The 27,800-nt window shown below is 51.4% G+C and overlaps 1 protein-coding gene across 2 annotated transcripts; it reads left to right on the top strand.

Annotated features, from left to right (window-relative positions):
- TRIT1 (tRNA isopentenyltransferase 1) lies at nt 1-27,800 on the top strand. 2 transcript variants are annotated; one of them, XM_063139997.1, is made up of 11 exons: nt 1-184; nt 7,157-7,299; nt 8,350-8,446; nt 11,033-11,187; nt 14,183-14,325; nt 15,054-15,165; nt 16,184-16,296; nt 16,799-16,876; nt 20,595-20,704; nt 24,024-24,141; nt 26,695-27,800. In XM_063139997.1, exons 1-11 carry the CDS (start codon nt 50-52, stop codon nt 26,844-26,846), a joined length of 1,356 nt encoding a protein of 451 aa, XP_062996067.1. In that variant the 5' UTR covers nt 1-49; the 3' UTR covers nt 26,847-27,800. The 2 variants fall into 2 exon arrangements, with proteins under 2 accessions (XP_062996067.1, XP_062996066.1); XM_063139996.1 differs by having other exon boundaries at nt 11,015-11,187.

Here is a 27,800-nt window from a genome sequence, read left to right as displayed (position 1 = left end):
GCCTGGCAGAGGTGCCTTGCTGTCTCCGGGCTGCCGGGCCGGGCCAGGCATGGCGGCGGCGGCGGCGGTTCGCCCGCGGCCGCTGGTGGTGATCCTGGGTGCGACGGGCACCGGCAAGTCCCGGCTGGCGCTGCAGCTCGGCCTCCGCTTCGGCGGGGAGATCGTCAGCGCCGACTCCATGCAGGTACGAGCAGAGCGGGCGAGCGCTGCTCAGGCGGCCCCCTGGTACGCTCAGATCGAGGCGAGGCGCCCCTGAGCGCGTGCAGAGCGCCTTCCGCGCCACAGACCGCCCACGCTATGGGAAAAAACCGCCGTCGTCGTCGAGGCGAGGCAGGGAGGGCCCAGGCCCGGAGCCTGTTTTCAGTGCCAGAATCAGTGGTGGAGGGAGTGCTTCTGAGCGTGTGCGGAGTGCTTTGCAAGCACTGCTGAGTAATGCCAGCCGGCTAGCCCCACCGATTAAGCTGGGATCACGTTTCAGGTTTTTCAGGGCAGACTGGGCCTCGCGGGGCGACCCGTTTTCCGGGGTGACCAGTGGCTTGTGCTCCCAGTTTCACACACAGCAGCTCTGTGGCGTCTCCTCCACGCCGAGAGAGGTGCGTGTGGATTCCTTCTTGCAGCCGTTACTGATTGGTCCCAATACAGATCCCTGGGGGGACCCACCCTTTACATCCCTCCATCGCAAGTATTCACCATTTATGCCTCCTCTCTGGTGATTACCAGTGCATAACAGACTTCATCTCTTGTCACCTCAGCTCCAGAGCCTCGGCTCCAGAGACTTCCTCCGTCTTAAGTAGGGAAGACAGATGCATGCAAAGAATTCGTTCAGCTTCTCTGCAATCTCCTCTTCCTCCTTTAACTCCTCCCTCGCCGGTTCCCCTCTTCTGATGTTTTTAAAGTGCATATATATGTTGATCTTGATGTTGTTAGTGATATGCTCCTGAAAATCTCATATTGCCTGATAGGCTTCCTTTTGTGTAACTTTGTTTTCCTTTTTCGTTCTCCCTGTTTGGGCAAAATAAATTTCCATTTTCTAAAGGACCATTGATCTTTTCTCTAACAGTTCACATCAAGTGATGCTCTTTTTCTTGATGGCAAAATTAGTGGTTGGAAAGTTATCCACTGAAACAAGGAAACATTTGTTCAGTGGCCACATCTCTAGAAATGCTTGAATTTTTGAAAGAAATGTCGCTTCCCAAGTTCACCAAGCCCACCCAATTTCCCCTGTGAAATGGTTCACATTCTCCCGGGGCTGCAGTCTGCACGTCAAGCTCCTTCTCTGGCTGGCGCTTTCCTGTTCCCTTGAGTGAGATGGTGGCCATGCGCCTTGCGCACTGATGGCAAGGGGTGAAGCCTAGCACCTCTGAAGGCCCTGCAGAGCCATTGGTGCCTGGAAGAGTTTGGCACACCTCTATTTTCTTAACTGGGTTGCTTTCTGCATGGTTCCACCACCACTGGGATTGCGCCTTGGTTTCGATAAGTGTTGCTTTTGGAATGTCATTGTGGTGCTCACTCAGTTGCTAGAGTTGGCCCCTTTCAGCCTCTGGCTCTGCTCAGCTCCAAGGAATGGGGTGTGTGCTTGACCAATTCCTTCTAGGGCCTAAAGGTACAACCAAGGCTTGTCCGGAATACTTAGCTGTGTCTTGGCAAAGCAGACGCACAGGCAGAGAGGAGAGTTCAGCCCTGAGGTCCTAGAAGCAGCCAGCTGGGAGAAAGTTTCTTTTCTCTTAACACTGTTTTTGGGGGGGGGGTTGTGGGAGGGGGAAGCCCCCCATTCCACCCCCAGGCTGCACATGGAGAGCTGATTCACACTTTACTTTTTAAACTCAATTCTGCCCATTCCCTGAGCGTAGAAGCCACACTGCATGGCCAGTTGTGTTTGGTCCTTGTCGGTTTTCCTGGGATCAGGGTCAGGATAGAAAGGGCGCCTGGGAAGGGCTATACCCTCCGCTCTCTTCTGCATTTACTGCAAGGAAACCCAGCTTGTGCCTTCGCAAGGGTATGGCAGCGCACTGATCTTTTCTAAATGTTGGCATTTTGGAGGGTATTAGTTTCACAAATAAAAGCATGAATTGGCCCCATCATATTCCTTGTTCTCTTCCCAGACAGTCAAAGAAGGAGCTCGTTCCTGCTTTATAGAATCATAGAATAGTAGAGTTGGAAAGGGCCTATAAGGCCAACCCCCTGCTCAATGCAGGAATCCACCTTAAAGCATCCCTGACAGATGGCTGTCCAGCTGCCTCTTGAAGGCCTCTAGTGTGGGAGAGGCCACAATCTCCCTAGGTAACTGGTTCTATTGTCGTACTGCTCTAACAGTCAGGAAGTTTTTCCTGATGTCCAGCTGGAATCTGGCTTCCTGTCAATTGAGCCCATTATTCCGTGTTCTGCACTCTGGGAGGATTGAGAAGAGACCCTGGCCCTCCTCTGTGTGACAACCTTTCAAGTCCTTGAAGAGTATGATCATGTCTCCCCTCAATCTTCTCTTCTCCAGGCTAAACATGCCCAGTTCATTCAGTCTCTCTTCATAGGGCTTTGTTGGCAGGAGGCAGCTGGCCCTAGAGAGACAGTGGCTGGCGATGACACCCACTAGTGTTCAATGTTCAGTGCACCCTAGGAGGGAGACAGGCCCTGGGCCACCGAGGCTGCTGCCTGGAGGGGTTTCCAGTGTATAGACACAAGTAGGTTTTGTACGAGACTTCAGGATTAACGCTTGAGTTGGCTAGGCTTCAGGCTGTGAAGGCTTCCCCCTCCCCTTTCTACATTATAGTGGCAGGCACCTGCCCCGCCACACCTCAAAGAAGATTTATTTTTGGACTGAGCAGGTGTGGGTACTGCACAGGCTCTAAGGAGGCTCCTGATGACTCTCTGTATGAGTGGCCATTCTGCTTTGTGAATGGAAGAGGGCAAGCCTGGAGCCATGAATTTTGATCCCTCACCGTTGGCTGCATTGGCTAGGGCTAATGGGAAGGGTAGGCCAAAACATTTGCCCACCCTCGATGTAGAGAGTCAACAGCCCACCTCCTCTGAGGGCAAGTGGTTCAGCTGCTGCATCTCTCCTTGCCAGGAAATAGGAAAGGCGTTTTCTTTTCCAATTTATTGTCTTGTGATTTAATAATCTGTTCTTGCCCTGTAGGAAAATAGGACAAGTCATTTGCAGAAACTGCTCTCGTCTGGGGCCCTGAGGGTGTGGGATTTATCGAGGGGTCCCCCACCAGAAGCCCCGACTCCTGGGGTGGCGCAACAGAGCCCAAGGCTGCACAAAGGATCCGCAACCCCATGCCCCGGGCTTGAAGTCCGCTTGTGAAATGGAAAGGCGGCCTTTACACGGAGGCACGTGCTCGGCTGGGCTTTCTTAAGCAGCACGCCAATGCTGGGGCCCCTTCTGACTCGTATTTGTCTCTCTGGCCTTGTCAGAGCAGCCTGAGCAGATGCTGCCTGGGGCTGGCAGCCAGCAGCACCCAAGACCTGTGAGTGAGGCCTGTGCCAGGGCTTGTGTTTGCCAGAATGAATGATGGGCAGAGGCACAATGGCGCTCTTTCTGAAGCGCTGTTGGGGGCTGGGGCAGGCCTGCCTGTCCTGTTCTCTGCCAGGCAAGCGTGTTTGTGGGAACAGGAGGAAACAGTTAATGACACTGGAGCAATGGCTCCTAAGAAAAGGTAATGTAGAGTTGGAAAAAGTGCAGAAAGGGGCAACTAAAATGATCAAGGGGCTGGAGCATCTCCCCTAGGAGGGAAGGTTACAACAGCTGGCATTGTTCAGCTTGGAAAAAAGGAGGGTAGGAGGAGACATGGTCGAGGTGTACAGAATTAGGCATGGTGTGGAGAATGTGGACAGGGAGACATTTTCCTCCCTCTCTCATCATGCTAGAACCCAAAGGGGTCATCATCCCCTGAAGCCGATTAGTGGGAGTTTCAGGACAGTTCAAATTATTTATTTATTTTATTACATTTATATACCGCCCCACAGCCGAAGCTCTCTGGGCGGTTTACAACATTAAAAATAGTAAACATTAAAAGTATACAATTAAAAATAAAATAAAAAGGAAGTGCTTTTCACACAGCACACAGTTAAACTTTGAAATTTGCTACCGCAAGGTGGAGTAATGGCCACCAATTTATGTGGTTTTAAAAGGGGTTGGATAATTTCCTGGAGGAGAAGGCTATCAATGGCTACTATATGCCTATGGGCACCAGTTATTGACCCTCTGGCGGGGAAGGGCCCCTTTTGCCAGGCTTTGTAAATTCCCAACCTTGTCAGCCCTGCCAGGGAGGCCCCTGTTCGCTACTCCTGTGTGAAGGACAGCATTTCAGAATCGGCACACACATATTTAATGCGTCTAGAACTTCTCAGGAGCAGTCCTAATCAGAATAAGGTGATCTTTGCCCTTGCCATCCCAGCTGCTTATTTTGAGGGATGCAAGTTAGGGTTTGTGTAAAAGGCGTGTTTGCTCGGCCTCCTGAGCCAGGCGCTGTGCTGTTGCGGTTCGTTCTGTTGATGCTGCCATCTGAGGTGAGGCTGCCTAGTCGTCCTGCCAGCTGGGCCTTCTGCACTGCGAAGCTGCCAGCAAAGAACGAGATTCTGCAAGATCTAAGCAGGTGCAGGGTTAATCTCATCGCCTCTTCCGACTGAACAGCTCGGCATTCAGTAAATCCTGGGTCGGAACTGGAGAGTGGGAAGAGGTTGAGATGGAAAGGGAGTTTAATTATTCTTTTGCACCTGTTCAGAGGCTCCGATTCTGGACTGCGAAAAGTAGGCTAGTGGTTGGTAGGCAAAATAGTCACTCTGCCCGTGGTCAGAGGCATGGCTCCTGGGCTCATCGTTCTTTCAGGTTACATTGTGGTTCATCGTGGTGTGTTAGCAGATTAGAGAGGAGAAGGCAAATGTTGTGGGGCGGGTGGGGGGCGGTTGTGCCCATCTTGCGTGTGGGCGTGGCCTGGAAGGGATCCCTGGCATGAGACAAGGGCCTCTCCTCATTGTGTACTTGCTGCTGCTGCTGTTTGGGGGCTCAGACTTTTGACGTCTGTGTGCACACAGCACACGCCGACTGCCTTGGCCCGGTCACGTGCATGAGGAGCGGCTTAAATATAAGCCTGCCTTCTTGTGTTCTATTCTAAGGGCCACTAATCTGTTGCGAGGACGTCAAGCTTTTCTTGACAGGGCCAGCCTGGTGTTCAGCCGGACAGTGCGCTGAGCTGGCCCTCCCATTCTTGCTCTTCTGGCCCTGACTGGTCAGAGGAGATCCTCCCTTCCCGGTGCCTGCGCCCCCTCGAACCCATCCTGCAGGAGGTGACAGCTCCCAAGCCTTCTGGCCCACGGTTGTGCTCCCCTATGTGTGCAACTTAGTTACTGTTACTCAGTGGTAAGAGAATGCTACTCTTTATATGCTCAGGATCACACATTTTAAATATTCTGAGGCTAAGCCTTGAAATTAACTATTTCTTGGGCAGAGCAAACAATTTCTGGGGTGAATGCTAGATGCTCGATTAGTCTCCGGTATCAGAAAAATTGGAGCTTTGGGGCTCACTTTGTGCCCGTGCAACGTTTGCTCATTCATGTGTCTCCAGGTTCTGCAAATACCCCTGCACCCGCCCCCAGCAGGAGCACAAAGGACACCTGGCCTTTTTTCTGGGGCCATAGTTTGGTGTTCTACCAAGTATCCCAGAAGATGCTGTCTGGATGTGACCAGAGAGAGGGAGGGAGGGAGGGTGGGGGCGCCATACTGGCCGACTGGGGAACTTTGAATCTTAGCAGAGCAGAGTGACCCTGGGCAAGCTGTGCTCCGCCCGAGCACTGGGTCATTAGGACACTTTTAAACCCATCAAGACTCCATGCCAAGGACCTGGGCCTGGCTTCTATCCAGCATGCTGCAGCCCATCTATGACTTCAAGAGCCCCACAGACAAAGATGTATTTGCTGAGCTCCAAAGGACGGATGAAATGCTGGCTGCCTCTTCTTCCCTGCTCCTTTTGCCCCTGAATCTCCATTGCCTGCTTCTCCGAGGTTTTCCCTCTTGGCGCCTCCTTTCCCACAGCCGCTGCCCACCCCTGCTGCCTCCACAGCCCTGTCTCCAGGCACTCTGCCCAACTTCCAGCCTCTGCCCTCCCACCGACCCACGTTCATATGAAGCGGAGCCCCAGAGAAGTGGGCCATCTACTGTGACTGGCGGGGCGTCTCTGGAGGCTCCCTCCTCTGCTACCTTGATCCTTTTTGAGTGGGCCTGGGACCCTCTGCCTGCAAGCCATGGCACCTTTCCTGCCCAGGGCATCTTCCTTTGGCCCAGCCCAGCCTAAGGACACCGAAGCCTGGATTGTACCCAAGCAATCACCCTAGGTCCAAGCTGTGCCTCCTCTGTGTGTGCACACACACGCACACTCACATGCCTGCATGTCAGAGAGAAGGCTTTGAATTTGCTATTAAAAGTATTGGTTTATAATGCTACTAGTGAACAGACCCAGCTTTGCACAGATTGGAATAGCTGTTACCTTGATACAGCAAAGCCTTCAAGCAAACTAACACAGCTGTCAGAGTTGGCGACATGGTGCCCACCTTGCCTGAGGGGAGCCGTGCCTCCTGGCACCTCTAGGAACAGCCCCTGCCCTGAGGGAGGACTCTGTCTACTCCGTTCCCCAGAGCGGGTGTGTGTGACTGCCCCACAACTCTTTCCCTGAGCCTATTAATCTCCCCTGGCTTCAAACTGCATGGGCTGCAAAGCTATGCGCTGATTAAGGAAATTTGCCACCTAGTGACCGAGGATGTTACTGTAGGATTCAAGCACATGGACACATTTAAATAAATTACAATTAATGAATGCATTTTCAAAACAAAATAACCCCAAGGCACATATCCCTCGAGCCACTGTAGTATACGTGCCAAGTTTCAGGCATCTAGGTTTTACGCTCTTCGCGCACACAGACAGACCCACACGCTTCCTCTTTTTTAATTATAGATGGTGATTTTAATTATTGTAATGCATTGGAAAGGTAGGGAAGAAATCCTTACGTGAAATCATGAAATCAACCCTTCCCCTAGTTTTCAGTGTGGGGAGGGATGTTTTGTATGCAGGAGTTTTCAACCATGAAGTGGGAGAGGGCCGACCCAGGCCGACCACTGGCGTGAGTGTTAATGGGGCCTGAACGTCCTGCTTTCGTCTTTCTCTCAGGTGTACAAGGGTCTGGACATCATCACCAACAAAGCTTCCCCTCAGGAACAGGGACTGTGCAAGCACCACATGATCAGCTTTGTGGACCCCTTGGTCACCAACTACACCGTGGTGGACTTCCGGAACAAGGCCACCGCCCTCATATCCTTTCACGGGGGTGGGGACACCATTCCTCTCCTCCTCTGATGGGTTTAGGTCAGTGGTGTGGTAGAGAACAGAGGCCAGGGGGCTATAATCCACATTTGCCAGGCAAACAGCATTGAGGAAACATAGAATCATAGAATCATAGAATAGCAGTTGGAAGGGGCCTACAAGGCCATCGAGTCCAACCCCCTGCTCAATGCAGGAATCCGCCCTAAAGCATCCCCGACAGATGCTTGTCCAGCTGCCTCTTGAAGGCCTCTAGTGTGGGAGAGCCATTGAAGGCCTCTAGTGTGTGATTCCATTGTCGCACTGCTCTAACAGTCAGGAAGTTTTTCCTGATGTCCAGCTGGAATCTGGCTTCCTTTAACTTGAGCCCGTTATTCTGTGTCCTGCACTCTGGAATGATCGAGAAGAGATCCTGGCCCTCCTCTGTGTGACAACCTTTTAAGTATTTGAAGAGTGCTATCATGTCTCCCCTCAATCTTCTCTTCTCCAGGCTAAACGTGCCCAGTTCTTTCAGTCTCTCTTCATAGGGCTTTGTTTCCAGACCCCTGATCATCCTGGTTACCCTCCTCTGAACACGCTCCAGCTTGTTCCAGGCAAGAAGTTAGGGAATGATAAGGGCTATAAGAGAGCAGATGTTGGAAATCCCTCATTTCTCTCTGAATTGGGCAGCAAGCAGTCTGGGCACCACGCTCAGGTAGGTTTCCAGTCCTCATGGTAGATCAGTGTTTCAAGGGGGCAGGAGTGGTGATGGGGGAGAAAGCACAGGATTGCGGGTGGCTTGTTTGGGAGGAAAGAGGTCGAAGAAGAAGACGAAGGCATGTGAGGCATGGCGTGGGAAATTGGCTATCTGTATATCTGTAAGAGGGCTTGAAAGTCAGGTGGGGCGGCCACAGCCAACAGAGGCAAATGATCAGATGCCCTATTTGTAGGCTGGCCCTCGGGCATTGAGCAGACGCCCCCCCCCCTCGCCAGGGCTGCATTTCCTTTCCCCGTGGGACTCCGCCCCGCCATTCTTCCTCATGCTCTTCCTCAATGGCGCACATTGAAGACATCGTTGCCTGCAAGAAGCTCCCGATCGTGGTAGGGGGGACGAACTATTACATCGAGTCTCTGCTCTGGAATGTTCTGATTGACACGGAGGTAATTAGGAACGGTTCTGAGAGCGGTGGGTTCATGGGCTGACAACACATTCAGCCACGGCAGGTGCTCTTCCCACCAGAAGCAGGACGTCTGAGGGCAGGGAGGGGAAGGCAACTCTTGGGATGATGTGGTGGGAGGGGTTCTGGGTCACCGCCAGTTCCTGGCAATGTGGCATATGTTATGGGGAAAGCTATGTTATGGCTCAAGGTTATTGTTAAGGTTACAATTCAAGTGCTGGTTATGACCTATAAAGCTCTATATGGTTCGGGTCCAGGTTATTTGAAAGACCGTATTCTCCCTTATGAGCCTGCCCGTGCTTTGAGATCTTCTGGAGAGGCCCTTCTTTCAGCCCCACCTTCTTCACAGGCACGCTTGGTGGGAACATGGGAGAGGGCCTTCTCGGTGGCTGCTCCGGTGCTCTGGAACTCTCTTCCCAGGGAAGCTAGGCTGGCTCCCTCCTTGATGGGCTTTCGGAAGCAGGCTAAAACTTTTTTGTTCCAGCAGGCCTTTGGAGAATAATCCAGCCCTCCATCTATGTTAATGTCTTATAATTTTGTTGTGTATTTTTTTAATTGTTTATGGTTTTGTTTCCCTCCCCCACCCCCATGTATATTTTAAACTTTGTAAGGCCGCCTTGAGGCCCAGCATTGGGCAAAAGGCAGGATACAAATAAATATAATAATAATATATTAGCCTGAGTCATCTGTTCTGCAGGCACCTTGGGGCAAGGCTCCTGCTTTTTGCCGTGGCCTGGTTTTGTTGAATGATGGAGCACCTTTTCAGGGTGAGGGGAAAAATAACACGCAAACAAGGCTGTTCAGTTCTGCAGCCATAGAAGTGTTTGCAAACAGCTGTGACTACAGAATATCCCAAGTCTTGATGCTTTGGCCCTTTGCCTCCAAACACATGATTGGCCCAAATTCTCCTTTCTTAGTAGAACATTCACTCCTTTGTTTCTTACCTAAGCAAATGTTCATTACGCACTTAATTTTTCATAATATCTTCAGATTGTTGATGTGCATCTATTATTTTGGACTCAGGGGCTGCTGCTGCTTTGCACAACTTCTGCTACTGAAAGAGAGTGCAAGCTTCTAAGTTATGCAGAAATCTTTGTCAGCCTCGTGTAGTTAGAAGATTGTTTATCACCGTGCTGATTAATTTATCATAATGCTGCAAGGGACTCTGTTGGAGGTTTTTTTTGGCCTAGTTATCTGCCCCGGCCTCTAGGCGATGTGAACACATAAGCCCTGCACTGGTTGCTAGATTCAAAGTGCTGGTTTAACCTATAAAGGCCTATCTGCAGGGTGGATTTGATTTAAATTAATCACGATTTAAATCACTACTCAGAAAGACTCGATTTAATCATGTGACTCCCCTCCCCAAAAGTGCACTCTATTCATTGGATTTTTTTGAAACTTAGCACTGAAGAGGCAAGGGGTTGATTCTGTGTACATAGATTTGCAAAGGAACAATAGGATTGTGATCTCTGCAGACACAAATTCACAGTTTTGAGAACTGTAAAACCAAGATAAGATCTTCTAGATAGAAAAATTGCCCAATAATCTTACAGAAACCTCTGGAAGAGCAAGACATTGTGAATGGATTAACGGAATCCATTTACCCCAAAAATTTAAACATTGCATGAATGTACAGCCTCATGCTACATAATTAAAAACTAATCCTTATTTCATGATGAATAACCTTTGGACTATAATGTATCTTAACTAGAAAACTACCTTTAGATAGATTTTTCCTCAAAAATCATTTTATTAAAAAAATCCAATTTAAATTTTAAAAAATCCAATTTACATTTAAAAAAAATCGATTTATTTATTTTTAAAATAATAACAATAACAATAATCGATTTTTATCCACCCTGCCTACCTGGCTAGAGACCCCAATCTCTCAAGGACCGCCTCTCCCCATAGGAACCTACCTGGCCGCTGAAGTCATCTTTAGAGGCTCTTCTCCTCTCCATGAGCAGCTCATGTGTGTCAGTTTGGGAAGGGCCCTTTTCTGTGTTCATGGCGTGCTCTCCCCAAGGAAGCTGTCTTGGCACCGGCACTGCTGTCTTCGGCCCCAGGCAAAGACATACTTATCTTCTCCGGCATTTGGAGATTAGTTATGGACCAATCGCTGTGTGGTGCTCTTGTGGAATTCATTCTGGTCTGTGAGCAGAGGGAGATTTTGTGTATTCGTGGATGAACACTTTTCATATTGTATTGCTTTTTGATTAGGTTTTTAAGGTATTTAATGGTATTTATGGTATTTATTTATCTTGTTGTGCTGATTATGATTTATATTGATCCCCCCACTTCCCACTTTCTGTGGGAAGCAACACATACATTAAACTAATAATAAGCAGGGCACCCTGTTGACATCTGGAACAGACAGGAGAGCGGTAGGCTGTGCTCAGGCATAGTGGTAGCATCTACATTTGTGGCTGATCAGTCCAGCTCTTTCTGGACCCCTTGCTAAGAACAGAAGAACAGTAGCTTTGCAAACTACAGGCTATCTGGTTCCAGGGGTTGTGTCAAAGTTATGGAAACTGGGCTTACAGAGAGAAAGCGTGTGTGTCTCTTGCAGGAGAAAGCCAGGAGCCCAAGCGCAGAAGAGGGGGCCGTGGATCGGAAAGCTGAGCTGGAGAAACTGGCCAGCCAAGAGCTTCATCACCGACTGAGCCAGGTGGACCCCAAAATGGCAGCCAAACTACACCCCCATGATAAGCGCAAAGTGGCCAGGTCTGTCCTTCCCAGCTGGGAGCACCGGGGCGCAGCACAGGCTTCCCACTAACCCACTCACCTGAAGCCCAGGCAACCAGGCGGGGGCTAACACTCTCAGAATTCGGTGTAGACCAAGCACAAGCAGAGGCTTGCCGGATCAGACCCCAAAGCCCATCTGGCTGGGCATCCTGGCTGCTTCAGGGGGAGAAACGCTGTTCCACCAAGGGTGAGCTATTCCAACTGCTCCCCTCCGCCCCCCCACCCTGGAGGCTTTAAAAGCAAGGCTGGAGCTGAAGGGAGGCACTGTTTCAAGGGGAGAAACGCTGTTCCAACCAAGCTTTCTTTTCTTTTTATCTGCTTTGTTTTGCTGTGAACTTGTATTTAGTATATTTTTGAGTATTATTGTGATGTTGTTGATTAGTATATTGTTAAATATTGTTGTAGTTCTAATTTTTGTAAACCGCCCAGAGAGCTTCGGCTATTGGGTGGTATAAAAATGCAATAAATGAAATGAAATGAGAAAAACCCTGTTCCCCACAAGGCCAGCTGGGCCCCTCCAGGAAGCTCACAGGCAGGGCAAGAGGATAACGGCTCTCCCCACGTGTCACTTGCTCCAGCGCCTGAGAGTTACACTGCTTCGGAACAGGGAGGCTCCATTGAATGGTTGTGGCTGAAAGCCGTTGATGGATGTATTCTCCGCAAACTTTTCCAAGCCTTCTAAACCCACCCGAGCCAGTGGCCATTGCTGCATTCTGTGGCAGTGTCCTTAGGTAATGGGTTGCTTGGGAGTTAGGAAATAGGAGCTGACCAAATGCCACACCTGCTTCTCCTTTAAGTCCCTTCATAGGCTCTGGGGCTGTGCGAGGCTGAGGACCCCGGCGCCTTCTGAGCAGGGCCGTGCAGTGCTTCTGCGGCTGTTCAGGGTCTGCGCGGCGGTGACGACACGGGAGCCACAGTCTTGCCTGGCTGGCCTACATCGAGCCAGCCTTCCGTTCTATAACTGGGGTGGGTGGGGGCGGGAGCTGTCCTCCCATGTCCCAGTTGAAGAGTCTCCATGCCTGGACTTCTGAGCCGCTGCGCCTCCTCTTGCCCTCGAGGTGAACCACCTTTTTCATGCACGGCAAAGCAGCGACCGCCACAGGGCCTCTGCTCCTGGGCCGGGCTTTCCCACCAGTTGCTGCAAGAGAAAGTCGCCCTACCGGCTGAGCGGCATGCCTCAGCTCTGTGGGAAACGGGGCTGCAGCGAGCCTTGGCTTGCCACCTGGCCAGACTTCCCAATCCTGCCCTGCCTGGGAGCCAGGCGGAGAGACACGCACCCACCCCGTTCACATAGATTGGAGGCGTCTTTGCAATGGGGCTGAGGCAGAACCTAACTCTGGCGCCCCTGTGCAGCTTGGCGGCTGCCTGGTTGCTGGAGCGGATTGTCTCCGAGAAAGGGGGAGAGGAGGGGGCATCCCTCCTCCCCCTGCCTTGCGTGCCAGATGGAGGCGGTGCCACGCTTTCCCTTCCGCCAAAGGCGCTTCTTGGTTCCCAGTTCCCTATTTGACACCACAGCTTGAATGAGGAACTGCACTTTGCCTGCCTTTGCAGTGCCTCCAGATCAGCTATGAAGTGCCCCATCCTAGACCGTGACCTAGGAAAGGTCTCCTTTGACATGCACCCACAATCTCTCTTGTGCAATGTGGTTTAGCAGGTGGGCACCCCGCCAGACTTGGGGTCTGGCGGGGTGCCCACCTTCCAGGGGTGGAAGAGTGTCCCCAGAATAGCCCTAAGCCCATTGATTAGGGTGACCATGTGGAAAGGAGGACAGGGCTCCTGTGTCTTTAACAGATGTATAAAAAAGGGAATTTCAGCAGGTGTCATCTGTATGTATACAGCACCTGGTGAAATTCCCTCTTCATTACAACAGTTAAAGCTGCAGGAGCCCTGTCCTCTTTTGTATCTGGTCAAGAGGGCAGGGCTTCTGCAGCTTTAACTGATGTGATGAAGAGGAGATTTCACCAGGTGCTGCATGCATACAAATAACATCTGCTGAAATTCCCTTTTCTTTGCAGGTGTTAAAGATACAGGAGCCCTGTCCTTTTCATATAGTCACCCTACCATTGATGCACCCCTACTACCAGTAGACCATCCCCACAAGATGCCAGAGCATTGTGTCTGGCCCAGTCCTTCAGTTCTGCCCAGGAGAAAACTAGGAATGAACTACAGTCTGGTCCCAAGGGCTGGGAGGTTCCGTGTCATTATTGCCAGGAATTCCAGGGTTTCATCAAAAGCTGGTGGCTGTGCCATATACGTGGGGGCGGGCAGGTGGAGGCCATGTCACAACCACAGATAGCTTCAGGCCAATTAAAGCACCGCCATGTGAGCAGCACGGTGGTTGTCTGGAACGTATTTCCATGTGGGTGGCACTCGTCGTGGCTTGTGCCACATTTCTAATGGTGAACCACGCTATGTTTGTGGCCTTGCTATTCTCTCTCTCTCTGTTTCCCCCAGTCATCAGCATTCTTGAGTATTCTTGCAGGAAATGTGCAAGCCAACCACTGACAGGCCTCAGGGGCAGCAATGTTCCCCAGTGTGTAAACCCCCAAACACACTGAGATTTGTGAGCCTCCCCCCTTGGGTGCCATTCTTGCTGTGCAAGTGGGGGGGGCGCTCCCGTGAGTGGAAAAGAAGGCTAAAGGCCCCATGGTTGGCCCAGGGGGCGGGAAGCCTGTGTGTTCTGGGGGGCTTTGGCTGAAGTGGCCTCAAGGGATTCTCCCAGCTGTAAACGGCCTGTCGCTTCATCAGCTGTCCTTGCCCTCAGCCACCTGCAGGGTCGGTGGGTTCCAAAGGGCAGGAGATGCCCTGGAGCCATTGTTGTATAACACAGAGCCATCTTGCTCGCTGAGTGGGTGATTTCCGCCCCCTTCCATCCCCCTCTGTGCCAAGGTGCCCCTGCCCCAGGCCTGACGCCTGAAGAAGGCAGGCAGACGCTCGCCCCCTTAAACCTGCCCCCTGCCTTTCTCACCCACAGGAGTCTGCAGGTGTTTGAAGAGACTGGCATTCCCCACAGCACACTTCTGCAACAGCAGCAGCAGGAGGAAGGGGGAGGGCCGTTGGGGGGAGGCCTGAAGTATCCTGACCCTTGCATCTTCTGGCTCCATGCAGAACAGGCAGGTAAGAAGAGGGCGGGGTGAATCACGGAATAGTTGAGGTGGAAGGGGCCCATGAAGCCATTGAGTCCAACCCCCTGCTCAATGCAGGAATTCACCTCAAAGCATCCCTGACAGATGGCTGTCCAGCTGCTTCTTGAAGGCCTCTAGTGTGGGAGAGCCCACAACCTCCCTAGGTAACTGGTTACGTTGTCGTACTGCTCTAACAGTCAGGAAGTTTTTCCTGATGTCCAGCCGGAATCGGGCTTCCTGTCACTTGAGCCCGTTATTCCGTGTCTTGCACTCTGGGAGGATCGAGAAGAGATCCTGGCCCTCCTCTGTGTGACAGGCAGCTCCTGGCCCAATCCTGCCCTCCCACCCAGCATCTTTTCTGTGCGGGGCGGGTGATGCTGGTGCTGGTATCCGGTGATCTTAAGGTCCACTTACCTGGCTTGAGGATTGTGAATCTATCCGGCTTTCGCATAGTGTGTTTTTAATGATCTCCAGTATTTCAGGGCTGAAAATGCATGCTTGTCTTTCCCTGGATATTTAAAAACCCACAACATTAATGCAAAGAAATAATAGGGAAAATAAGAAGGGCCACGAAGCGGCCGGTGCCGGTGGCTCCGTGTGGCGAGGGGATTGTGAAGTGGCCCGTGCGCACTCGCTGCCCAGGTGTGGTGGGGTTTGGGTGCTTCCACCACGTTCCTGAGCCCACACCCTAACCTTTCACTTGCCTGGCTCTCCCGTCAGTCCTGGAAGAACGGCTGGATGAGCGCGTGGACGCGATGCTGGAGGCCGGGCTGTTGGCGGAGCTGCGGAGTTTTCACCGGCGCTATAACCAGCAGAGGGTGGATGAGAACAGGTGAGCTTCTCCCCTGCCGCATCCCAAGGATGGAGTTGGAGGTGGAAGGCTGGGTCTGTGGGGCTGCAGGGGGTCTCGGGCTGCAGCAGAGAGCACCAAGCAGAGCCCCCCCCCCACACACACACAGCAGCTTCCTTCTGAAAGACTGGGCCTTGATCTGAAATGCGGCCCACAGCTGGGACAGGCGTGCCCCTTGCCCAACAGACTGGCTGGTCCAAATCCCAGCCTTTTGTGTATTTATTTATTTACAGCATTCTTACACCGAAAAAGGCTCCAAGAGTGGCTTACAAAGATTAAGAGTGCCTTTGAACTAGTGTTTTACAGTATTCTCGTGACTGGCCACTCACGGATGTTTGCTGGTCATTCTGACGATGCTGTCAGCATCCTGCGAGGCTCCATTTTCTGGTTTTAGTGCTAAAATTAAAACCAAAGAAAACCCAACTCTTCTGGGATATATGGATATTTGCCGGGTTTTCCTGCTGCGAAGCAGGCAAAGCTGCATTACAAAATGCCCACTAGAGGGTGCTGTCCCATTCAACTGCACTGAGGCAGTACAAGCCACGTGGTTGCTGCTCTCTTCCTTGTGCAGCTCATTGCAGAGGTGGAAGAGAAGCAGGAAGCAGAGCAATGGTGAGGGAACACAATGTCATTGTCGTTGTCGTCCCCCCCCCCCCCCGCCATCTGAAGGTGTTCTAAGAATTTGACTAAAAGACATGACACTAAAGGAAAAAGAATGGGGAGGGAGGAGGAAAAGGAAAAACTCAGACACCAGTTCTTCGTTTCAAAGTTCTTATAGGTGTACTTTCTGGCAGGGAAGGGCGAAAACAGCAACAACACCCCTCCACACTTCTTCCTTCTCTCTGGCTAATGTATGGAACCAGGTTGGTTCTTCTTGGGAAGCAGGGGGTGCAGCTTCCCCATGGTCCTTGTGCATGGGGGCATTTATGCCATTTTGCAGGATGCGCCTGCACGCACAGAGGAAGGCCTGAACCATCTGCTTTCCCCCCTTTTCACTCAGCCAGGATTACCAGCATGGCATTTTCCAGTCTATTGGCTTCAAGGAATTCCACCAATTCCTGATCACGGAGGGGAAGTGCTCGGAAGAGATCAGCCACCAGCTCCTGGACAAAGGTAGGGACCCGCCGTGGAGGAAAGGAGCTGCTCTTTCCACCGTCAGAGGCCCGGCACAGGCGTCCTGGACGGAGAGGCAACGTTGGGGCAGAGAGCTTTCCGCTTCGGTGGCATGGCGCCTGGATTTATGTACTGCGGAGTGGAACAAGTTTTCCATCAGCCTAACTTTTTTATGTACATAAATAGTTGGGCTATTCCAGAGGAAATCAATCGGATCTCTAGCGAAGAATTACTAGCACTTTCACAAAGCTGCAGGATTCTTCGAGGGAGGCTGGTACCAATTGGACTGGCACTTGAAACCAGTTTGAATTTGCAGCATAAATGCCGGCTCGCTCTTCTAGCGTCTTCCCGTCTGGGCGTTTTTCTCCCCCGAATCTTCATGCGCTCTCCTCGCAGCAGCTTTCCTTACATAGGTGCATGCGTACGCATGCGTGCGCTCCCTCCCTGCCGGTGCTGTCCTTCCCCCGGGCCTCACCCTCGCCTTTCCCATTCATTCTTTCAGGAATTCAGGCCCTGAAGTTAGTGACCAAGAGGTACGCCCGGAAGCAGAACAAGTGGGTGCGGAACCGCTTCCTGAGGCGTAAGTCCCCCTCCCCCGGCTGGTGCTGCATCCCTGGGCCAGGAGGGAGGTGCGCCGTCCTGCTCCCTTGCTTCTGCACCTCGCGCCCTTTTTCCCCTTCTTCCCTCGGGTCTTAATTTGCGCCGCGGCTCACCAGGACTTTATGGCAGAATTGGCTTCTAGTGCTAGAGCTCAGTTCTGTGAATAATAAAGCTTGGCTTTCCTTTGAGCATGTGCAGAACGCCGCCACTTACTACTGAGCTGCTGGCTGCTTGCCCAAAAGTAGAGTGACCATATGCAAAGGAGGACTGGGCTCCTGTATCTTTAACTGTTGTATTGAAAAGGGAATTTCAGCAGGTGTCATTTGTATATATGGAGAACCTGGTGAATTTCCCTCTTCATCACCACAGTTAAAGCTGCAGGAGCTATACTAGAGTGCCCAGATTTAAAAGAGGGCAGGGCACCTGCAGCTTGAACTGTTGTGATGAAGAGGGGATTTCACCAGGTGCTGCATGCATACAAATGACACCTGCTGAACTTCCCTTTTCTATACAACTGTTAAAGATACAAAAGCCCTGTCCTCCTTTTCATATGGTCACCCTAGTGTTGCAGCAAGCAAATAAGGCTGAAGCTTATGTTGTGAGAACCTGGTGAATTTCCCTCTTCATCACCACAGTTAAAGCTGCAGGAGCTATACTAGAGTGCCCAGATTTAAAAGAGGGCAGGGCACCTGCAGCTTGAACTGTTGTGATGAAGAGGGAACTTCACCAGGTTCTCCATATATACAAATGACACCTGCTGAAATTCCCTTTTCAATACAAGATACAGGAGCCCAGTCCTCCTTTTCAGATGGTCACCCTACCCAAAAGACCCCCCATGCTGGCCTGAGCACTTTCCCTCTCTCAGCCTAAGGAAAGGGTCGTCCAGCAGCGTGTTTGCGCTGGCCAGGCAGGGCAGTGGCGTGCTTGGGACAAGCCCCAGCCTCCCCGCCACTGCAAGCGCTGGCTGCATTTCCCCCGAGGAGACCAGTTGGAAAGAAAGGCCCCACCACCCCGGCCGGCCGCCCGCCCTGGCCCACTTGGCTGTTCCCTGCGGACAGCTCTGGAGGGGAGCCAGCAGGGCTTCCCTGCCTTGCTTCAGGCGTGGAGCGGGAGCCTGGGCTGGCAGCTGGGAACCGAGCACTTGTTGCAAGGGGGCGGGAGCCTTTGGAGAAGAAACCTGTGCAGCGGGGGAGGAGAGTTCTTGGCCTGGTTGCCAGGCCTTTTCCCGGGCCAGGTGCCTTGCAGCCCGCGCTCACTTTCCTGCCAAGCAGCCGGCAGGTGTGGCCGCAGCTTTGTGGTCAGGGCCATGAGAGGCATCACCTGCTTAGATTTTGGCACTCGGTGGCCCTTTGTCCTGGCTGCCATCAATCTTGAGCCAGCTGGCAGGTGAACACAGGCACCTTGAGAAGGAGCCGCCACCGTGATGGGCAGTGTGTGTGTCCGTGTCCGGGGGGGCTGTGGGCTTTGCAGCGGGGGAGGTGAGGCTGCAGGCCCCAAGTCCTCCGCACTGGATGCAGGCTTTGGCCTACTGATGACAACTGTTGCTCTTACGACAGGAGTGGGCAGTGGGTACTGTTCCAGGTGTTGTTGGACTGCAACTCCCATCAGCCCTAGCCAGCATAGTCAGTGGTGATGGGTGATGGGGGTTGTAACCCAACATCATAGAATCATAGAATAGTAGAGTTGGAAGGGGCCTATAAGGCCATTGAGTCCAACCCCCCGCTCAATTCAGGAATCCACCCTAAAGCATCCCTGACAGATGCTTGTCCAGCTGCCTCTTGAAGGCCTCTAGTGTGGGAGAGCCCACAACCTCCCTAGGTTCCATTGTCGTTTTGCTCTAACAGGAAGTTTTTCCTGATGTCCAGCCAGAATCTGGCTTCCTTTAACTTGAGCCCGTTATTCCGTGTCCTGCACTCTGGGAGGATGGAGAAGAGATCCTGGCCCTCCTCTGTGTGACAACCTTTTAAGTATTTGTAGAGTGCTATCATGTCTCCCCTCAATCTTCTCTTCTCCAGGCTAAACACGCCCAGTTGTTTCAGTCTCTCTTCATAGGGCTTTGTTTCCAGACCCCTGATCATCCTGGTTGCCCTCCTCTGAACACGCTCCAGCTTGTCTGTGTCCTTCTTGAAGTGTGGTGCCCAGAACTGGACGCAATACTCTAGATGAGGCCTAACCAGGGCTGAATAGAGAGGAACCAGTACCTCATGCGATTTGGAAGCTATACTTCTATTAATGCATCTGGAGAGGCACTCATTCCCTGCCCCATTTTGAAAGAACGAGTTTCTAGATCTCATGCAGAGGGGACACCCCTACGTGTGCCTTGTTTTAAATCGAGAGTTTGCACCTTCCAGAGGAAGGCCGCCTCTTGCTTCAGCTTGTTGGCTCTCTCGGGTCATTCACGGACCACTCGGGCTTATTGAGAGGTCCTCTCACTGGAGATCTCCGCTGTTTGCATGATCCCAGGGAGGTGGAGGTGATAATTTATTACTTCTATCCTGTTTGTCTACTGACAGAGAAGCTATCAGAAACAATAACTCATAAACTGCAGTCCATATTAAGTGATTAACAATATAAACCAATATTGGATAATATAATAGCACAGTGAAATTCAGTAACAAATGCAGGAGCAAGATATAAAATTACAAACAAAATGTCTGCCAGAATAAAAACTTCATAGAATCATAGAATAGTAGAACTGGAAGGGGCCTATAAGGCCATCGAGTCCAACACCCCGCTCAGTGCAGGAATCTGCCCTAAAGCATCCCTGACAGATGGTTGTCCAGCTGCCTCTTGAAGGCCTCTAGTGTGGGGGAGCCCACAACCTCCCTAGGTAACTGGTTCCATTGTTGTGCTGCTCTAGCAGTCAGGAAGTTTTTCCTGATGTCCAGCCGAAATCTGGCTTCCTGGAACTTGAGCCCATTATTCCATGTCCTGCACTCTGGGAGGATCGAGAGCTTCTTAAGTTCTTAGTGAAAGCGTCTCAGGCAGGAGGTGGGCTTGGTCAGATCTCATTCCCAAGCCGTGGTACTCCCACGGAAAAGGCTCTGTGACTTGTGCTTATTCAGTGGATATCTTGGATGGCACCCAGAGCCATGATGAGCTATAGCCAAGCCAAGCGCCCCCCCAGCCAGCCAGCCAGCCAGCCATTTGTAGCTCTCTTTACCCCTTGCATTTGCTCCGTGAAAGTTTAACCTATTGGCAGGGGCAGGGGGCTGAACTGAGTTCCAGTCAAACTAACTGAGCATCTTTGCGGCCCCTGGCTGGGAGTGGCTCTTCATAGCCCCGTGGTTCGTAATATCCGCTGCTGCTTCAATAGGAGTTTGATCAAAAGCAATCTTTTTTCTGTCCACAGCCACGTTCCCTTGTAGGTAATCTGTCAGGGGTGCAGGTTGGCAGTGGGCGGGGCCAGGGGGGTCACCTCCCTCTTCCTTCCCGCCAGGGAAGGGCCGAATTGCTTTTGCTGCAGCTGAACTGACTGCATGCGGGGAGTGTTTGAAATGAGGCGGAGGGCTGCGTGAAGCCCAGCCCCGTTGCCTCCCCCCTCCGCCTGGTTTAAAGGGCCAGTTGAGGAATCTTTCCCTCCCTCTCTTTTACAGGTGAGGGGGTGGGATGAGGGGGGAGACCGCTTCCTTGGTCAGGCAGGCAAACTGGCTGCTGCACGTCCTCAGTGCTGCCTTTTCCTTTCTGGGTCCCTCCAGGCCCCGGACCAAACGTGCCCCCCGTGTATGGCTTGGAAGTCTCGGATCTCTCTCGGTGGGAAGAGGAAGTACTGGAGCCGGCGATCCAGATTGTAGAGAGCTTCTCCCAGGTAACTGATCAGCTGCTGGCAACGGGGAGGCTGCCTTGTCGTGCGTGAGGCTATTGGCCCGTCAAACACAGCAGTGTCTGGCAGTGGCTCTCTGGGCTGCTCAGCCCAGTGACCTGAGCCTGTGGATTGAATCGAGACTAGGGTGGATGAGCAGGGAGGAGTTAGTCTCCAGCAGTTCATCTGCTCAGGTAGACTTGAGGGCTCAGGGAGGGTCTATAGAATCCCATCTCCCTGTCCAGGTTCCCTGTCTATCCGACTACTAGGCTGGAGCGTTTGCACCTTGCGTTGGGCCAGCGGAGCAGGTTGGGGTTTTTGCTGGTGTACCGCCCACCCCGCTGCCCAACAGCCTCTCCCCCTGAGCTGATGGAGGCGGCCTTGGAGGTGCTGCTGAGATTGTGGAGGATGCCGACATTCATGCCAAGGGCGCCTTGTCTGGGTGACTCAGGATTCCACGGCCTCTATGGAAAGTGTGGGGCTGTCCCACTGTGTCACCCGCCCAATGCATGGAGCAGGGCACACTTTTCAGCTCGAAGTGGAGAGAGGGCGATCTGAATGTGGGGGACTTTGAATTGGTGTCTTTGTCGTGGTTGGATCACCTCTTGCTGAGGTTTGGACTGACAGCAGCATTTCCCTTCTGCAAGGGGCGGGGACCCATTAAGATGTCCGCCACCGGAGGCTAATGGATCCATATGGTTTCCAAACGGCTCTGTGGGATTTTCCGGCTGATACAACTGTGGAATCCCTGGTTGATCTAAGGAATGCAGGAATGACCCGGGCAGTTGACAGGGTTGTTCCTGAGCACCCTTTCTGCAGTACAGCTCATATGGCTCCATGGGATACCCTGGAACCGAGAGCGATGAAACAGAACAGGAGACAGCTTGAGTGCTGATGGAGGAAAGCTCCTGACCGGTGCAATCAGACGCTGATAAGTGCCTGTGCTCAAGTTCATTCAGGGGCCATGAAGGTGGCAAAGAAATGCCTCTCTCTGCCTCTGTTGAGTCCTCTGTGTGCTGCCCAGCGGAGCTTTTTAGGTTCTTTGGGCCCTATTACATGCTGGCCTTAGGGAGGCCCGGTGTTTGCTAGGCACTTCCAAGTTAAAATCTCTTGCACCCACCAGGTATTGGACTCCAGGGTTCTTGCAGGTGAACCTGGTGAGGTATACAGAGCACAGCGTTGTCCGGTGTTCCTGGATGAGTTTCACTTGGTACAGCTTGTGGATGTTGACAAGCTGCTTGGACAGGTTCGTGCGGCCACTTCTGTATTGGATCCTTGCCCTCCTTGGCTTATAAAAACCGGCAGGGAAGGAACCGTTAGCTGGGCCAGGGAGGTAATTCATGCCTCCTATTGAGAGGGATGGTCCGGGTCTGCCTCAAAGAGGTGGTGGTGGTCGGAGTAGGAGCACTCCTGAAGAAATCCTTCCTGGAGCCAGAAGATCTTAACAACAGTCAGGGCTGAGTCCCACTCCCAGCATGTACCTACCCATACTCTACAATCAGCATATGTGGCGTTCCTCCAAGCGCTTCCTCCAAGGGGGGCTTGGAAGGTGGCCACAAGAGAGAGGGCCTCCTCAGCAGTGGCCCCCTGATTCTGGAATGCTCTCCCCAGTGAGGCCTGTCTGCTGTCAACATTATCATCTGTTTGGCACCAGGTTAAGACTTTCCTGTACTCCCAGTCACTTCACAGGAAACGATAAAATTTTCAATGGGCCCTAAGATTTACTGTTGATTGTCTTGAAATTGTTCTATTTTTGTACATTAGTTTTGTAATATGAGTTTTTAGGGTTTTAATCTTTGTGAACTGCCCAGAGAGCTTTGGCTATTATAGAAACAGAATACATGAAATGAATAGAAATGAAATGTAAGGCTGGACTGGGGCTGCAGCTGTTCTAAGGGACAGAGACAGTCTTGACACCATAAACTCCCTAAAACAGGGGTGTTAAAGCACATGCAGCACAAGGGCCAAATTCAATTTCAGAAAAGCTCTTCAAGGCCCTGTTACAGTGGGGGTGGGGCCTAAGGGAAAAAGAGGCGGAGCCGAAATACCAGCAAATTTAAACTGAAAGCTCTTCCTGCAAGTAGCTCAGCCTTGGGTGAGGCATTTCAACCTTTGAGAATGGGGTGAGGGGAGGGAAACACGCAGCAGCGGGGAATCCACCCAATGATCAGTGGCTGAGGAAAGGGACTGGGTGGTGCCAGGGGAAGGGGCCATATAGGCCCCCTGGCTAGGCTGGATTTAGCCTGCACGCCTGAGGATCTGCACCTGAGCTCAAAGTACAGGGTGCTTTGTGGCGTCTGAATATATGCTGGGATCGGGTGTCAGCGCTGGCCCTTCTTTGCAGTGCCACATCTTGGCTCTGGACCATCTTCATAGACCTATATCTACACACACTTATGAATCAGTCAAAAGCAGGTTCTCCATCCTACTGTGGCCAAGAGAGAGGATCTGGGGAGGGGAGAGGGATTAGGCTGCACCAGTTGGGTTCTGGCCCTGTTGAGTTCTCTGGGACAAAGGAAAGAGGCAAAAATTTGGGCCGTTGCTGAGGTGGGGCCAAGTCACAGGTGCTCGGGAGCATCAACTCCATGGGGCGGTCTCTTGAGTTCAGTGCTCCTCCATTTCTGCCTGGCCCTGTGCTAGAGAAGGTGTCTGGAGCGCAGGGAGGCAGGGTCCACGTCCACTGCTCTGCTGAGGCGTGAGGACCAGCTGTCCTCAGCCATGGGGCTGCTTTGCCGGGTGCGAGGCTTGACTGATAGGGTTGCCTCAGCGCCAACGCCTTTGAGATGAGGTCCCCGGTTGCACTTTATGAATCAAAGTAGGGGTGTGCTCCACTCTGTTTTGGGTCCCCGAATCCGGAGCGGATCAGGGGAGGTCCGGATCAACCGAAGAGATTCGGACCGTTCCTAAGCTTTGGAGCCAGGTAAGTGGGGAGGGGAACTTACCTGGCTCCACCATCTGCTGCTGCCATGGTCCGTGCGGCGGCGGGTGGCAGAGCCAGATAAGGGGGGGATGGGGGGCTTATTCAGACCCCATTTTGTCTCCCCTTCCCCACTTACCTGCCTCCGCCGCCCACCGCGGAGGCAGATAAGTCAGGAAGGGGGGGGCAAAATGGCATCCAAATATCGATTCGGACCTCCAGATTTCGATCCAGATCTGATTCTGGAGCGGATTGGGAAGGTCCAGATCGACCCAAACCGGAAGGTCTGGAGTGGGATCTGAAGCAGTTCGGCGGGGACATGCGCAGCCCTAAATCAAAGAGCAGGGAGCCGGAGATCCAACTTGCAGGCTGAATGCAACATCTGGGAAAATCTTCTTGCCTCCCCAGGGACGGCGGCCACCAGCAGAGCCTTTTGTGATGATGCACGAGCCAAATGAGGACACGCGGAGTTGCCACATTTGTGAGCCGTGCAGCCGCCGCATCATTGGGGACAGAGAGTGGAAAGGTGAAGGTTGCATTTGGGGGAGTGAAAAAGCCATTTGTCCATGCATGGCGGTGGTGGTGGAAATCCATGGAGCGGGAAAGGAACAGAGTGGGCCCAGTTCTTTGGAACAAAGGCGTTTCCCCCCCGGAAAGATCTACTCGGCCTGGACCATGTGACCGGCTCTCGAAGGATTGTTTATGGCTCTCCTATAAAAGCAGCCACTTTACAGACTGGGAGGTGGACAGCATAAGCCCTGCTAGAGGCGACCATCTGTTGCGTCCCCCCGTCCCCCCCCTTTTTACTGATGCAACAGTAAAACCAGTTGCCTCCTTGGACAAAGGGAGTCAGTGCTGGAAAGAAATGGAGCATGGCCAAGAGTGCTCCCTTGTTTGATTAAATCCTGTCCTGCAGAAGAATCTGATAATTTGACGATGGTGTGTGGGTGTATGTGTGTTTGTGTGTGTGTCTTAGAAATTAATACTGTATTTCTTCGATTCTAAGACTCACTTTTTTCCCAGATAAACATCTCTAAAAATGGGATTGCGTCTTAGAATCGCGGGTGCGTTTATTATTTCTTAGAATCAAAGCTTTTTTTCTGTTGGTGGTACTGAAATTAGTGTGCGTCTTAGAATCGATGGCGTCTTAGAATCGCAGAAATACGGTACTCCCTCAGGGAGAGAGCTGCTCCCACCTGCTTAGAGGAGGAAACTGACCAGGAACTGATGGTTATTGAAGGCAAGATGAAGCTTCACTGGTGGATATTGTGTCAGCTGAATGAAAAAACCAAACAAAACCATAAAGTGAGCCCTGTACGAATGCAGTGAAGGAGAGAGAAATGGATTTCAAAAGTTCTTTCAGTGGCGTATTATTTGAAACAAATCAAAAGAGTCAAAGGCTTGTTTTGAAGGGTTCAGAAACTGATTTTAAAATGGAAGTTACATCTGGTCTGCAAAGAGGTGATGAATTCAAATGTAGGACGTGTGAGGATTATATTTCTAAATGACCGCCCCCCCTTTCATTTTTAAGCCACCCTGCAGGTAAAAAACTTGCATGGGCTGTGCAAAAACCTTTCTCCTGATAGGTGATAGGTCCCCCCCTCTCTCTCTGTGTGTAGGAGTGTGTTGGTCCAGGTAGGAGCTTCAAAAAGTGGCACCTTCTCCAGTTATACATTATTCTCCCCCACCCCAGGATTCAACTGTGATCTCCTTGCATGCAAAGGCCAGCCTAGAGCTTATACAGAATGAGGTGTTTTATCAGCTCTAGGCTGATAGGACGTACTTCTTTAGGCGGGAGGGGAGGGGGAACGCTCCCTCACAGAAGGAATTCACTGCACCAGATGTAAGCTCGTACATCTGGGAGGAAGGCTTGGCATTATCCTTCCCTTGATGTTTGCTGCATGCAGGGATCTTGTAACTTGTGAAAACGTTTTTGAAACAGGACAGCACCTCTCCAGGCTGAAGCGGCTCCCTCCAGGAATTTGCCACCTCACTCTGCAAGTGGAGGATGACGTTCCGAGTACGGCCACATGTAAACAGAGAGTAGAAAATGCACATCAGGGAGTTGGGTCCTGCTAGTTTTCTCCTTGCATGGAGCTGTGTGCATTTTTATATAGGAGAGCATTCAAAAGTGTGATTCCTGCCACCCACAGTCTGAACTGGTATAGTCCAGCCTGTGATCTCAGGACTCTACTGCCTTCATCCCACCTTGCTCTGTAGTCTACATTTATTTATTTATTTAGTTAGTTTATATACTGCCCCATAGCCGAAGCTCTCTGGGCGGTTTACAAACGTTAAAGGAGGTTCGCTTGGCACCTACATTATATGCTTTTAGACGCCAGGTGAAGACCTTTTTATTCTCCCAACATTTTAACAATCTATAAATTTTAAATAACATGGTTTTAAATTTGTAATTTTGCATTGCTGCTGTTTTTATCTGGTTGAGCTTTTATATTGTATTTTATATTATGGTTTTATACTGTTGTTTTATACTTTGAATGTTTTTAATTTTTGTGAACCGCCCAGAGAGCTCCGGCTATTGGGCGGTACAGAAATGTAATAAATAAATAAATAAATAAAATAAATAAAGACAGTGAACATTAAAAAGTATACAAAATTTTAAACCATCAAAAATATAAAAGCAACAGTATAAAACAACAGTATCCATTTAAACAACAACAGTTCTGGATAAACTTCTCATATGTTGTTAAATGCTGTTAAATGCCTGGGAGAAGAGAAAAGTCTTGACCTGGCGCCGAAAAGATAACAATGTTAGCACCAGGCGAGCCTCATCGGGGAGATCATTCCAGAATTGGGGGGCCACCACTGAAAAGGCCCTCTCCCTTGTTGCCATCCTCTGAACTTCCCTCGGAGTAGGCACTCAGAGGAGGACCTTAGATGTCGAGCGCAGTGTACGGGTAGGTTCATGTTGGGAGAGGCGTTCCGTCAGGTAGACTAGTCCCCAGTGGTGACTTTCGTATTGTATTATTTGCAATATGGTTTGGAAGAGCAATACTATTTATTGTTCTTTTCCCGAAACAACATTCTGAATAGCTCTTCCTGTTCTCTGTCTTGGCAGCTCACCTGAAATCCAAGTCCCACCTTTTCCACCTGAAGAAGCTGCGGCGCCTGGCCTTGGCATCTCAGTCCATGAAGTGCCACAGCAGCAGCACACCGGCTGGCAACGAAACACCTAGGGAAGAAGGGGGCTTGAAAGACCATCAGATGTAGGCCCAGCCGTGACTTTGGGAGCCAATCGTCGGTGGGCACTCGGGGGTCAGAGTGGGGCAGGATCCCACCCTCTTTGTGCAGAATGACAGAGACCAGGAAGGGGATTGCTCCCCCCTACTTCAGTATCTCCGGCCTGAAAAATGCAGGGCCTTCCTTCTCCCGGAGTTAATCGCTCCATTTGGCACAAAGAGTGACACTGATCCAGGCATGAATGATGCCAGGTTCTTCTTCTTTTTCTTCTTCTTCTTCTTCTTTTTTTTTTTTTAAGATGAAGGCTATATTTTTGTATTCCGGTACAGCTGACCTGGTGCCTTTTTATTATTAGATCAGTGAGCCTGCAATGGCAGGAAATCAAACCCCCCTCCCCTCCTGAGACCCATAGGAAGAGAATGTTTGAGGAAGTGGGCGGCCACGCTGCACTAAAAGTCCACCCCTTCCTGTCGTCTTCCATCTGTTTTTAACAGAAACGTCACCAGAAGGCAACATTTCCCTGTAACCCCCAACGGCTCGGAGGCACCCAACGAGGTGGATCAGGGATGCAAACCGGTGCAACGTCCATGGTCAGGGTGTCTTGCTCATGTGGCTGCATCTCCTTGCTGCCTTGTGGGTGGGAACAGCTTTCATAAGAAGAAGTCACTGCGGAAGATTTTTTTGGGAAATGTCACCTTGCTGCGTTCATCGCTCCCTGCAAATTGATCACATGAAGGAATTTGAAGGGCTTTTCTTGATATGCGTAACATTTTTACACAGCCAGCAATTTTACACAGCTGATCTCCCTTCCTTCCCCTTGGACAGCCATGGACAGCTTGTCTGCACGAGGGCTCAGGACACGCTTGCAGAAGTTTGGCCCTGCATCTGGCTTTGATTCCGGATGGAATGATGGGCAAGGCCTGACCCGTCCGCATTGCACTGTATCCGGCTTAATAAACCGTTCTCTTGCTTCTGGTTGCAAAA

Source organism: Elgaria multicarinata, chromosome 13 (assembly GCF_023053635.1).
Source record: "Elgaria multicarinata webbii isolate HBS135686 ecotype San Diego chromosome 13, rElgMul1.1.pri, whole genome shotgun sequence".
Lineage (NCBI taxonomy): Eukaryota > Metazoa > Chordata > Lepidosauria > Squamata > Anguidae > Elgaria > Elgaria multicarinata.
This window is presented reverse-complemented; position numbering and strand designations above follow the sequence as displayed.